Raw genomic sequence first — 14,791 nt, forward strand, 5'->3', positions numbered from 1 at the left:
GAATTCGAAGTCGAATGAGATCTATCATGTACAGAGAGTAGTAGGCGATTCTTGGGTGGCACCAGAACTAGGGTGGATAAAACTCAACATTGATGGTGCAATTTCAGTTCCTACTGGTTCTGCTTCCATTGGAGGGGTGTTCCGAGATCATTGTGCTAGATGGATTAATGAATTCACTATGCAAACTGGGGAGGAATTACTGTTTAAGATTGAGGCTAAAGTTATTTTAGAAGGTCAAAAGATAGCATGGGATTCTGAATTTAGACAAGTAAAGGTGGAGTGTGTAACACCCTATACCCGACCCGGTCACCAGGTTCGGGTACTGAATGTCACAATTGACTCCAATAACTTAACAAGATTTCTAGACTGACTTTTTTAAATATTTTAGCTCTATCAAAGTATAAAATTTAACTTTAGTTATAATCCATATAATCCGAAATTAAAATTCTTATAAATTTACTACATTAGAAAATCTAGCAATATTTAAGGTTCTAATTTAGGTCTATAATGCTGATACATCCAATTTAATCCCCGAGGCATGGCCTCTAATGGAGCCCCTCTATACACATGAACAACTTCTACTCCCATCCTTCAAATTTGGTAGTGTCTGGCTTGGTCCCTCCACTCAAATTCTGAGTCAAAACATTTTTCATACAAGCAAATAGTAAATTCATAAGTTCAATTGAACTTAGTGAGGTTTTGTAAAAGAATGCAACAAAAATATTTCATATTCCTCAAGAATCAAAATTAGAGGCAAAAATTTTAAACTCTCTGTTTGTCTATGGGTATTTCACTGATTTACCAGCATAGTCGATGCCTTGCCCTTTTCTAATACTCCCCGTTGGTAGACTTATCATTTACTTCAGACGTGAATGTGTCCTTCAACAACAGTGATCCCCTATGGTCTTGACATGATTCCTCCTCATCTTAGACACATTTTTATTTTAGCGAGCTTAATTTTCACAATTAACTGCACACTTGGATTTATAGTATATTGACTTCCACTGGTTGACTTCTAGTTATGATTCCTCAATTTTGGATCCTTACCCTGATCCATTCATCCCATGCTGTACTAACCTAGGATTTTTCACCTTACCCTAAAAAAATACCTTCTTTTTGCTTAGCCTTATTGTGATCCATCTATAAGGAAGGAAACCTTCTCTAGTCCTAATTCATAGTATAATCGTGATAGTAAGTTGACTGAATAAACATACCATTTTTCCTGGTGGATTTGTATCTTGTAATGTAGGCCTAAAATATTAGTTTGCCTTTGTCCAATCTTCTAAGAAAATTGAAGTTTATGGATAGTTCCTAACAGACCATCTACTTCCCTACTTCTCAGCGGACTGTCTGCCCAAGGTAGCTCTTGGCGAACTTCCTCGTCTGATAGCCCTTATGGACTAACATGTGTTACATAGTCCTAGTCATACGTCCTCTTTCTCTATGAATCTTTGGCGGACTTTATTGATCCAAGCATTTGGCCTAGAATCTGCTTCACGGACTTACTTATCATACCCAAATGCTAGTTTATTTGCCACTCACTGATGAACTCATAATGGCGAATACTTCATACTCGAAGAAGTTATCCCTTCTATTACCCCTACCTTGATAAGACCGTATATACCAATTTTTCTTTCCATCGAAATTTTACGAATTCCCTCATTAATTGACTTACCCATATTCTTAAACACTTCTTCTAGTTTTCTCTTCTTAGTTTGGCTGGATTTCCTGCTATTCCATTTACCCGCATTCTCAAACACCCATATTCATCCTATTAGGCTATTCACCGTGCGAGTCATACGATGATTTCCCCTTTTTTTGCCCTATCAGCTTCCTGGTTCTCCATTATGGCAAACTTCGTTTGTTGCCATAGTCCAAGTATGGTCTTACACAACAGGAACCCTTATTTACTGTCCTAACGGGCTTCTGATTTTGAGGAATCCAATAAACCCCTTTCAAGGTGTCGCCCTAGAGGACTTGTCGATAACCACCATCGTGGTGTCACTCCATAGAGTCGATAGACCGTCGTCACAGTGCCGCTTTAGCGAGCCAGTTGATACCATTCCATGATGCAACCAATCTCCCTTATATCCCCTTATCAATCCATCTATTCCTTCATTCCGCCAAGTATTCATAATTTTATCTACCCCTCAAGGTAAATTTCCTCTATACTCCGCATAAAATATAAACACATATTTTCATACATTTCATAGCACTAGTTACTATAACATACAGTATGTCATCCATCTATTTGTCAAATCACAACCAAGTATCATTTAGCAAATAAACTTACAAAAGTACACGCTCACAATATTATGCATACACAGCTTATTCATTTTCTATGTTCATACCCAACCATTGTCTTAGACACGACTCAGAGCAGACATGAATGTAGTTCAAGCAAATGACGTAACATCATCGATCACACAAAGGTAGAGTACAGAAACTCACTTGAACATCATTCATCCTTATCAGCTTAGCGTTTCCAAATGCCAAAGCCTCCATTGTCCTAGCAGCTAAGCACGACAACCATATATTAGTTAAATCGAAGTCATTCAAACATTGAAACCCTGAACCCACTTTACAGAAACTTAGTAGAAGATCCCTACTCTCACATTTCCTCGAATCCACGAGTATAGAAAGATAAGATAGTTTACCAGTTTATCAATTTCTCCATTCCTAGACCTCGATCCTCATGACCTCTGCTCCATGCAGGCTCTCCTAAATTTTCCTCTTCTTTGGGGTAACTAAAGAAGATGATGCAAGGAAGAACAAAGTTATAAATTAATTAAGGAGAATTCATTTCTTCCTCACACACACACACACGCACACACACACATATCCTAATTTAACGCAGTCTCCACAGTCTAACTTAGCTATCCATTGTTAATAAATTTGTCCCAACTAAGGAACCAGTTGATCCCAACCTAACCAAACCAAAATTAAAATTTAATTATTTGCTCGAAAATCACAAAATTTCACAAAATTACCAATAGAGTTCGCCAACTCACTACTTTGCTCAATTAACTCCCAAAGTTCCTTTAAATTTGAGTTCTTAAAAGAAATTATGGGTGTGATAATGCTTTGGTAGTTATAACTATTCTAGTAGATGGTGCTGCAAATAGTAGGATGTTGGTGTTGCGTCTGATTCACCAACTCTTGGGTCATGATTGGAGAGTTCGTCTTCAACATATTTTGAGAGACCACAACAAAGTTGCTGACCATATAGCTAAACTTCCAAATTTATATTGCAATGAGATGCAGATTTTTATAAAGATTCTGGTGTCGATAGAAAATTTACTCAAATTAGATATTGACCGTTTGGCTAATATCATTTGGTAGTTATCACATTAGTACTATTTTGTTTACCAAAAAAATATCTTCCATTTTAAGTTTTTTTTAAATAACTTTCATCATTACGCTAATCAATCATAATATTTGAAGTATTTAGAAATAATTAAGTAATATAAGCACATTCTAATCTTTAGATGCAATTTATCCTTATGATTTTCTTTTGAAATCTCTTTATAATGAAAAAAAGTTCCATGATGTTATGTGCAAATATAAAATTAAGGGCATTCAATATATTTTATATGTCACGTGTTATTCAATAGTCACTACCACATGTCAAATAAATATGAGGTCGCTTAAGCATGTTTCATATATATTTGAATATATTGCTATAGGAAAAGGATTATATGAAATTAACAGTGACGTCACATTATTTGTATTTTTTTCAATAATTTAATGCCACATCGGCATTTTCATCTTGAATTTCAGTATTTTCATCTTGAAAAAAAAATCACATTCAAATGAAAATTCTGAAATTCAGGATGAAACTGTAGATGTGACATTAAACTATTGGAAAGGAATAATATCCCTATTTCATATAATTCGTTCTCAAGTACGCAACCAAATGGTGACAGCTAATGGAATAGTTAATGGAATGATATTGATAGTTTGAGGATTTAGTTAGAATATTTTGTAATTTAGGGATTATTTTAGAATATAATACATAGTTGGAGGATGTCTTATGGAACTACCCCAGCTTTTTTGCAACTTCATGTCTATAGTTGATAGTTAGTTTAAAAGTGAAGCAGTAAGTGAAGGTAGGTTTGTGAAGCACAAGAAAAAGTAAGAAAATTCCAAGAGAAGGAAAAAGACATGGGATACAATATAATAAGACTAAAGTAAGGAAATGCTTTTATTTGTATGATAATAAAGGCAAAGATGGATTGTAGTAGCTATGAAGTTTCATGGCTTTGCCGTAAACTAGCATTAAAAATAAGGAGTCCTCGAACACACATTATTCCTTTTACCATATAACATTCAGGTTTGCTATTGGTTGGTTCGTACTAAAATGTCTGTAAACTTCTGGGAAGTTTCCTTCCTATCTCACTTACTTGCCTTTGCTTTCGCTTATCAGCTTTTAATTAGTTTCCATCATTTGATTGCCTCACTTAACAAACCACTGTATCATAAAAAGGAAATCTCAGGGCAATAGATGTAAATGAACCATGGAACCAGGGAAGGAACCTTGATTTGTCTAATGTTTTTGATAGCCAATGGGATTTCTGCAACTCATTATTTATGCATAAATAAGAGTAATAGTAATAGATTTGGGATGATGGAACAATTGTTACATAGGTTGGAATATTAGAGATACTCGGGATGAAATTTTAGAAATGAAAGTATTGAAAGGACAATCACAAACCTTAAAACATTTGGGATGAGTTTGATACTTCGGCTAACTGTTAACCATTATTTTTTTGTTAATTATTTTTTATCCGATAAGTTTGGAAGCAGCCATGAAGCTTCCATTGCCCCATAAAATGTGCACGGAAAGGACCTGATTTGGATTAGCCTAGATCATCACTGTCAGAATAACCTTGAAATTTGCTAAAAACAAGTGATGTTAATTGATTAAAAAGAACACAGAAACATTAAAAACTGAAGGTCTGGGCTCTCTCAGTTGCTCATGCCAAATTCATTTTATCAGCGTCAGATATGGTAAAAAAATTTTAGCAATTATTAGAAACCCATTATGTAATTTGTTTAATGAATGGGATGTTTTTTTTTCGTAAAAAGTTTGGAACCTTCTAAAGAGATGAAACGGTTAAAAAACCAGTACAGATTCCAGAAGGGGACAATCAGTTGATCATAAAACATGGTATAAACACAGAATGTTTATTGTCTGAAAATAAATAAATTATTTTTTAATTTGTATTCACTGTTCTTTTTATGGGAAAACAGGGCTTTGAAAAAAAATGAACTGTGTCATTGGACCCTGTGGTCGAACGTACAATAGAGAGATTTATAAATATAGACATTAGGAAGTTACTATAGGAGTGAACTCACTATTTCTTCGATTTGAATGCTACTGAATTGATAGCAAAGAGGAAACAGGAAGAGAATTGATTAAGCTTCAAGCCTGTAAAAGTTTTTTTCTTTTGTCATAGAATCTCTCTCCCTCTTTGCTAATATAATTCAGGGCATTAGCCAAAAATGGGTGGCATTCAGGTAAACCTGAGAGGCTTGGCAATGGTAGCATGGATTCTCTTTCTGGTTCTTGTTATGAGCGATGTGGGCATTGCTGAGAGACAACTGAAGCACAAAAGGAACCAAGAAAACGAGGAAACACAGGGACTTTTTGTTAGAGTTGCCAACTTCCTCTGGCAAGATGGGAAGTCTGCCTATGAACCCGTCTGGCCGGTGAGTCAGTTAGGCTTGTTTAGCTTTTCTAAACTTTTTTCTGCAATCAATGCATTGGCTTTTGCACCAGCTGATGGTGATTGGAACATTTTAGCTATCTTTTTTATGTCATTCCTGTTTAATGTTTGTTTACTTTGGTATTGAAAGTTGGTCATTGATGGAGCAGGAGATGAAGTTTGGTTGGAAAATAGTTGTAGGATCAATTGTTGGATTCCTTGGTGCAGCGTTGGGTAGTGTCGGTGGCGTTGGCGGTGGTGGGATTTTCGTTCCAATGCTCAGTCTCATAATAGGTTTTGACCCCAAGTCTTCCACAGCCATTTCCAAGTGTGAGTTTCACCATTGCTGATCATGTTATAATCCTGTTTTCCTAGAAATATTTATTTTTCATGGAACATACCATAGATACATGCAAGAATGCATACAAGCATGGCCATAACATAAACATAAGTAACATCGGTTAGCTGGATGCTTTTGGGCTAATCTGATATTTGAAGAATCCTCTGAATGTTTCGTATAATCTGTAGTTATCATGTGTACGGATAACAACGAACTTTTCTTTCGGTTGCAGGTATGATCATGGGTGCAGCTGGATCAACTGTATACTATAACCTGAGACTTAGGCACCCAACACTGGAAATGCCTCTCATAGATTATGACTTGGCATTGTTATTTCAGCCCATGCTTATGCTTGGAATCAGCATTGGAGTTGCCCTTAATGTCATGTTTGCTGATTGGATGGTCACGGTTCTGCTTATCATTCTCTTCATTGGTATTTTCTCTCTTTACAAATTCATATCTCAATAACGTAAGGATCAATAATGAAAGTCCAATGTGCATGAACACAGTTTTCGAACAAATGGAATCAGAAGGAATTTTTTTATCTATCAGAGCTTTAACAATGTAAACAACTTATCCAATGGGGAAATAGATGGCATTAGGCAGGATCCAGGTTTAAATCTTAGTACATCAAACAAGGAATATGACAATCCAGCTAGGAACATATATTATCTCTTTTCTTTCACAAGTTCGTAATCTTTGTAACAAGGTTTACTTTTCTCTGATATGGGTGCTTATATTTGTCAATGGCAGGTACATCAACGAAAGCCTTATTCAAAGGTATAGACACATGGAAGAAAGAGACAATGATGAAAAAGGTAAAACTTTCCAATTTTTCTTAAGTTTTCCATGGATTTCTTCCTTTTGGCATAAAGATTATTAATGGGGATTTTGTGATTTCTATTTTCAGGAAGCTGCCAAGGTGGAATCAGAAGAGTCCAAACCAGCTGGTGAGTGCATAACCAAATTTGAAATGACTTATTGCCATTAAAAGGAAATAGACTAAGATTCAAATGAAAGTTTGTTAATTACATTTAATAGAGGTTTACTGAAAGAAAAAATTCATTTTGGTAATTGAAATATTGCAAACGGCTTGTGCTAAACTCGAGAACTGCAGATGGAGCTTCTCAAGATTATAAACCATTACCTAGTGGCCCTGGCAACCAGACAGAAGATGAAGTGAGTTGAAGAACAAGTTTTCATACAAGAAGTAGTACTCTTAATTTTATTCATAATGTCTTTGTTATTATTGAATATTATTGTGATCATCCAATTCAGGTTCCCCTCCTACAAAACATATACTGGAAAGAGTTATCGTCGCTCGTGTATGTATGGATTGGTTTTCTTATTGTGCAGATCATTAAGGTATGGTAATATGGTCGGTTCTTTCCAAGGTTCCATATGATCATAAATCTTTTCATGGTCCAATATTATCAAAGAACATTTTCATGGTAAGTCATTCATGTGTTTGCTAATTGTCATCCAAATGTTTGTGATTGCAGGAATATCTTCCAACTTGCTCAGTCATGTACTGGATTGTGACCTCCTTGCAGGTAGAAACTAGAAATTCTACATAGAAACTCCCTAGAATCTAGACAGTAGAAGATAATGGATAGATAAAAGTTTAATCAGACTTCAAATATATCTACTGTTTTTTAAGGTTGGTCTCTTGAAGATTTAGCTAATGAGAGAAAGCAAAATCATGTCCAATCCTTTTAATCTGAAAGCAAGAAAGAAACTTGTATCTTAGATAATGGAGATCTAATTAAGGGTTACTTGGGGCTTAAAATCTCTTCAACTAGAGTGTTTCCTTTTTGTCTATAGATACCCATTGCTGCCTCTGTGACAATCTTTGAAGCCATATGCTTATGCAAAGGAACCAGAGTGATTGCATCCAAAGGAAAGGAAATCACAAACTGGAAGATGCATCAGATTCTTCTTTACTGTTCCTGTGGCATAATAGCTGGTATGGTAGGAGGGCTGCTAGGACTAGGAGGTGGCTTCATCTTGGGTCCTTTATTCCTCGAACTGGGGATACCTCCACAGGTATGCTTACCTAGAATTACTTAACCTAAATCATAAACTGAAGAAGCAATGTCTCTCTATCATTATCGAACCGATCACAACCTTTTTGTATCTGTGAGGATCCCACAAATTACCGAGTTTGATGGAACTGATTTGCTTCTGCAGGTAGCTAGTGCAACATCAACGTTTTCTATGGTGTTTTCATCTTCGATGTCAGTTGTACAATATTATCTTCTCGATCGTTTCCCAGTCCCATATGGTACTAAGTTGCAATGACAGTAATTATTTACTATTAGAATCAATTGGTAGCCATTATAGAAACATCTAAACTTTGACTGCTAACTTCATCAGCCTTATGGTTACTTTGTTACATCCCGTGCAGCTGCTTATTTTGTCCTAGTAGCAACAATCGCTGCCATTGCTGGCCAGCATGTGGTCAGAAGGATCATTGCAGTCATCGGAAGAGCATCGATAATAATCTTCATACTAGCTTTGACAATCTTTATCAGCGCAATCAGTTTAGGTAACAACGCACTTTCATGCTTCCTATACCTCTTATAATTATGTTAACTTGAAAAGCAAGTCACTTAAATTTGAACTTCTCAAAATGCTCAGAAGCTCACCACAATTTCCTTAATGTTACAGGTGGAGTTGGAATTGCTGATATGGTAAAAAAGCTAGCGAACAAAGAATATATGGGATTCGAGAACCTTTGCAAGGCTTGAGTTCTGTTTACCCCTATTACAGGTCGAATCTCTCAAGCAGAGATCAGATACATCCAGAGTCAACTATTTGGTCAATTATTTTCACTTGAAAGATTCGGGTTTATATATGTTGCTGAACATTCATTTCTGGTCCATTGTTTGCAAAAACCTCTCCAGCTGAGCTTCTTTCTGTGTTTCCTTTTTTCATCTTCCCAGGCATCTTATTTTACTATGGTTCCTAGTTAAATAGAAACTGTTTATTAGACAAATGTGTAAGAACTAATAACCCTTTTGGCTGAATAACATAAGATGTCAGAGCTTTCAATCTTTGATGAACTTTAAACTGTGATTTAATTTGCTGTTTGTTTTCATGTTTGCATTCAATCTCACATTAAAACCAATATTGGGAAGCGTAGCAAGTACAGAGCAACAATGTGTTTTGCTTGTTTGCGTAATTTTTCAGTTAACAAATACATACTGTCATTGTCCCCTATAAGGGACCATTTCCGTTGGCTCACCTTAAATATGGCTCAAGCTAACGATGATAATGAGGAAAGGAGAAAAAGTAAGAGAATAAAATTAAGTGATGGTAATGGGTGACAAGAAAAGGCATGATTGCTGTTAATTAATGAGCATATGGCCCTCCAACACATGCATTCTAAAGGAATGTTGGGGTTGGGGCTTCTTTCTTGTCTGCTAGTTGGCTATGAACAATGCTGATATTTAATTCTTGTGTCCATCAATTTTATGTGTCTCTGGTTTCATGATAGAACCCCCTTTTGTTTGGTTAGAATATCATTACTTTCCAACTTTTTTTCTGGTTGACCTCCCTAAACTCACTATAGTTAATGGTTGCAAATATCGGCGACCGGACTAACACTGGTTCATGGCATATGGCAGAAAGTATAGTGGCCCTGCAAAGTACCTTTACAAAAGCATGCTATTGGCATGAAGTGTATATTTGGCATGGCAAGAAGAAAGGATGCATGCATTTTTTTTAAAACCAAGAAAATGATTGTCCGAATCTTTCAGCATTAATGTAGAAAATATTTGTATTGTCCAAAGTCTTGATTAAGTATATAATTTGACAACCATTCATTGAAGATTCAACTAAGCCGAAAGCAAAAGCTAGATCGTGTGCCATTATGGTTTTCCAAATGGGCAAAGGTTCATACTGCATCCCATTTTCCCCCTTTTTAGTTATTTATATTTTTTAACTTTGAACTCTGAAGTTGTTTTTAAAGTAACTCAAAATCAAGCTCAAAGGTCATCAGCAATGGAAAAGAAAAATAAAATCTATGACTTCTTTTTCGACTTGTTCTCATACTTTAATTTTAGTAGGCCTCATGAATATGATGACTTGATGCTTCAATTCCATACATGATCCATCTTATAAATCACTCCTCTTTTAAACTTTCCATTAAAGTGGCCAATCCATTATCTAATACTTAGCATATTTCGATGGGTGAAAAATAGAATTACAAAATAAGTATATCTATAAAAAATTAATGTAATTTTAGTTGAATGGTAAAGTATAAATACTAAAATTTATAGAGGTATGAGATCAAATTTTATTATGTGGATTTATATTTCTTTTTATATAAAAAGATATAAAATGACAAAAACATTCTTAAAATAATATAATTTACTTTGTAAAGTAAACATATTTTTATTATCATACCCTCAGAATAATATAATCGATGAGTATACATGTGATTAAAAAAATATGCTTTTTTTGGGGCTTAAATCAGATTAGTAAAAATATAAGGTAAATTACACTAGTAGTCACGCAATTATGAAAAGTTATAAAATGGTCACTCAATTATTCAATTTTTTCTTTTCCGGTCACCACTCACCGACTATTAAATAGACCTTATCATGAGTCAGATCACCTGCTTAGGCCAAAAGGCTCACCCAAAAAGTGGGAGAAATTAGGTAAAAATATAGACCTGAAAAATAGATTTCAACAAAAAATAAGATTCGTTTTCCAAACAGCCTGAGCTTTGGGTAAGATTTTTTTTGCCCAAACGGCTCGAAGTTGTCTAAATACTTTTCACTATTTTTTTACTGCTATTTGCTGCTTGTTTTGCTACCATTTTACTATTATATTTCTCCATAAAAGTGAACAATTTACATTTGAATCAAATTCAAATTTTAGAGTCAACATTATAAAAAAAAATTACCTAAATATTATCTCGAACCTAAACAGAAAAACGCAACCTTCAACAACAAAAAAAAAAAAAACCAGAAAGTAGTGATAAATGAAAATGTATGATGATTCCTTAAGCACGGTGAAGAAGCCACGTTATTGGCTCCACCCAGGGCGTGGGCAATCATTGAGCTCCTTCTCACAATCACAATCATCTACAATTGAAGCGGAGGATTGAAGGTTTCTACTGCCGCTTACTTCAAGCATGCATATTTATGGACCCCAATTTCTCATTTTCTTCTTTTTTGTGTTTGTCAAAAAACTTCTCCTCGAGATTCTCAAACAGATACTATAAGTATATGAATACACCATATCTAAAGTTGGTTCCAAATTTTATTTTCCTAATAATATGACATTCTTTTTGTTTTGGAAGTATATTAGAGTCAACAAACTAAGCTAAGGCTTTCTATCCTTCTCAATGATTGTGGTATTTCCTCAGAAGCGGAAGTTGTAGTTCACATTAGATTTTTCAAGAAACAGTTGACGATGACAGATAGTCTTAAATTCTTATTATAAACCTTAGGCAATAAGCAATATTTAGTCTCAAACTAGATAATTTTTTTTAATTTAGCTCTTAAATTTTTGTATCCACATTAATCCTTAAATTTGGATTTCTTCAGATAATTTACTCCTCCTTTCTAACATCATTAATAGGTGATGATGTAGCATTTTGATAAAGTATCACGTCGCCAATTAGATTATTTAAAAATATAAAAGTTATTAAACTTATAACAAAAACATAAAATTATAAAAAGAATTATAGGAAATTTATACAAATTTAAAAATATATTAAATATTAGAAATTTATAAAAAACAATATAGGAAACTCTATAAAATTAAATATATTAAAAATTCTAAGAACTTATGAAAGTAATTAAAAACCATAAAAGTTATTAAAATACATGTCTAAAATGAATCTAAACAAGTGTATGTCCAAGTTTATCCTTCAAAATTCTAAAAAATCTAAACTTGAAATTTTATTTTGAAACTATAAAATGTATAATTGTTAAAAAAATCACCTATAATATGAACTCGGACAAATGATTGTCCTGAATTAAATAAGCTTCGACATCTATTTATCGAGATTCATCCTAAACATGCATTCTTTAGTAATTTTTTATAAAATTTATATTTTTATAAATTCTACATTTTAAAAATATTCATAACTTTTTATGATTTTCTATTTTTAGTTTTTTAGATTTTATATATTTAAAAAATAAAGTGATGGTGCCACATCATTATTTTTTAATGGTGTTAAAAAGGGACAAATTTGTTTGACGAAATTTGAGTTCAATGACTAATGTTGACCAAAGGAAAGTATAGGGACCAAGTTGAGAAAAGTTGCTAAATTTAAAAATTAAATGTTGCTTTATCCCTACTCATTATGTTAACCTTAAACTCTACCTACTTAAACCTAAACTCTTTATAAAAATTCTCAACTTTAAATGGCTTCCTTGAGATTTCAAGAATGATATAGATCTTCTATTGCGACAACATTGCTAAATTAGGTAGAAACAGATCAAGTGTTTTGTTACCACCAAAATTTGAATTCTGATGTACCAAACACTCAAATCATCCCTAACTTATAAGATGCTTATTTACATATAGTTACTCAAATCAACAAGTTCCTATGATATTAGAGTTTATTGTCGATCTAGGTAAATGATGGAAACCCAAGATCCATACTTTTCATTTTTCAGGTAGTGGATGTACAATAAAAATAGAATATGTAGTGTTATTGAAAGGTTATCCAATCGAGAATGGCGTGTTAACAACAGAAGTTCATTCTTGATGAATGCATACCTATTTGCATTGTTAGGCACATTTACCAAGAAAAAAGATATTGAAGGCGTGCGGGTGAACATGGCATGGTTGTAGGGGACATTCAAGGTTTTGTCGAATAATTTGAATTTGGAACATGCACTCACAAGTTAAAACTCTTATTCTCTAAATGATCAGAGGACTGTTGATTCCAAACAAGTTAGGAAATAATGTTCATTGCATATATATCCCACTGATAGTGTGGGGTGTGCCTCATATTTATCAAAAAGTTTGTAGGCTCTTAAGAAAATAATTAACGAACAACCAAAGAAGGGCCAAAATAGGCCTGGCGTCGTGACGAGCAGGTAGGGCTCGTCAGGATTACTCGATGAAAACCTCAAGCAAATGCGGCATCGACATCGTGACGAGAAAAGATGGCACGTCACAACGTATTCTCCTATTTGGCAGTCGCGTTTCAGACAACAAGAAAAACTTCTTCTCCCAGTCGAACTCTGATTATTCCAATGATATTTTAGCATGATTATAACTCTAATCTTAGCCTATTTAAAGGGGGTCATTGTATCCCTGTTTTGATATTCCAATCAGCAAGGGCTTTTCTTTTGGGAGCGATAAGATGTAGTCGCAGATGAGTTTTGGTGTGAGTTTCCTAGTAACTAAGGAGAGAATTGTATACCCTTTTTGAGAGAACTCTATAAGAGTTAGGGTTTTTCTTTCTAAGATTTAAGGCTTTATTTTCAAGGTTTGGGTAATATACGTTTCGTACATTTAGGTTTTATTTTCTCCATATTGTACTCTCGTTTGGTTACTCATTTAGTGAAAAGTCGAAGTCTCATTTTCCTGTGGTTTTTATCCTCTTTGGAGGATTTTTCCACGTAAATATTTGTGTGTTTGATCTTCTCTATTTTACTTGTCTGTTGCTTACATAGGTTGATCTCCAATAGATAGCGAATATTGAAACGCTTGAAAAATACAATTTGAGGTTAGCAGCTTTGGTATTGTTCTATAAGGCCTTTTGTAAGGCAACCCAAATGGAAATCAAACAAATAAATGGTCATGTTTTACTTTATAAGTGAGGGGTGATATTAGTTTTTGTTGTTAGCACCCCTAATTAATAAACCAAAAACTTTCTCTCTTGTGAGGAGGTAAAATTATATGATACTTGATATATTTTGTTCATATTGTATTTATTTTAATTGTTTAAGGTTTGTGTGGGTGACGTATATGTTGATAGTGACTGTTGCAATACTACCAACGGAAGCACCTAACCACTTTTAGATATTTAACTTGTGCATGATACTTATATGCTTCCCCATCATCAAATGACATCAAACTAATTAGATTTTATAACAATTCAAGATGATCTAAGAGATTCTAAGGGAATTGATGAACCTCAATAGGCTTCATACCATTGATTTGTGTGGGAAGAACAACACTTATTAGCCTACTCAGCATTAATAGTGGATTGATTATTGGGACACAAGTCTTAAACATATCATTAAAAGTTCCCCAATCTTGAAAAATAATTTCACATCACTAGCGGCATGCTAAGACTGGTATAAATTAAGGTAAAGTGTATTTTGTTAAGGAAGATTAGTATCTTCAGTTCATGCAACAACACATACTATAGATTCATCGACGAAGAAATCAACAACAAGTACATATCGAACCTACCCATCCTACCTAAACTGAACATGCAATTGCATAATCATATTAGTTTGGCGGTGACCCGTTCCCCAGTAAGAACACCAACAATGGATATTTCAAGTATATAACCTGATTTTATTTAGATGTTGATGAATATAAGGAGCTCGTCGAAACCTTATCCCCTCTATCAATTACATCATTTATCATCGACAAACTCCTTAAGTTGCTTTTATCCCATTGGCTCGACAAGCAAGTCCATCAAACTTGCTACCTCAATATGAAGATCAATATGAGGATAAAGCTCTAGTGCAGCCAGAACTACAATAGAATCTAGTAATTTTAGACCTTCAAGGTATGGAAGGCATTTGCCCCAACACCT

The 14,791-nt window shown here is 34.2% G+C and overlaps 1 protein-coding gene across 1 annotated transcript; it reads left to right on the top strand.

Annotated features, from left to right (window-relative positions):
- Positions 1 to 5,340: 5,340 nt before the first annotated feature.
- Positions 5,341 to 9,113, top strand: LOC105803807 (hypothetical protein). The gene is made up of 12 exons (XM_012636208.2): positions 5,341 to 5,712; positions 5,879 to 6,038; positions 6,281 to 6,481; positions 6,802 to 6,866; positions 6,959 to 6,998; positions 7,166 to 7,227; positions 7,327 to 7,413; positions 7,551 to 7,601; positions 7,873 to 8,094; positions 8,239 to 8,332; positions 8,456 to 8,596; positions 8,719 to 9,113. Exons 1-12 carry the CDS (start codon positions 5,506 to 5,508, stop codon positions 8,796 to 8,798), a joined length of 1,410 nt encoding a protein of 469 aa, XP_012491662.1. The 5' UTR covers positions 5,341 to 5,505; the 3' UTR covers positions 8,799 to 9,113.
- Positions 9,114 to 14,791: the final 5,678 nt, after the last annotated feature.

This window comes from Gossypium raimondii, chromosome 11 (genome assembly GCF_025698545.1).
Source record: "Gossypium raimondii isolate GPD5lz chromosome 11, ASM2569854v1, whole genome shotgun sequence".
In the NCBI taxonomy this organism is placed as follows: Eukaryota; Viridiplantae; Streptophyta; class Magnoliopsida; order Malvales; family Malvaceae; genus Gossypium; species Gossypium raimondii.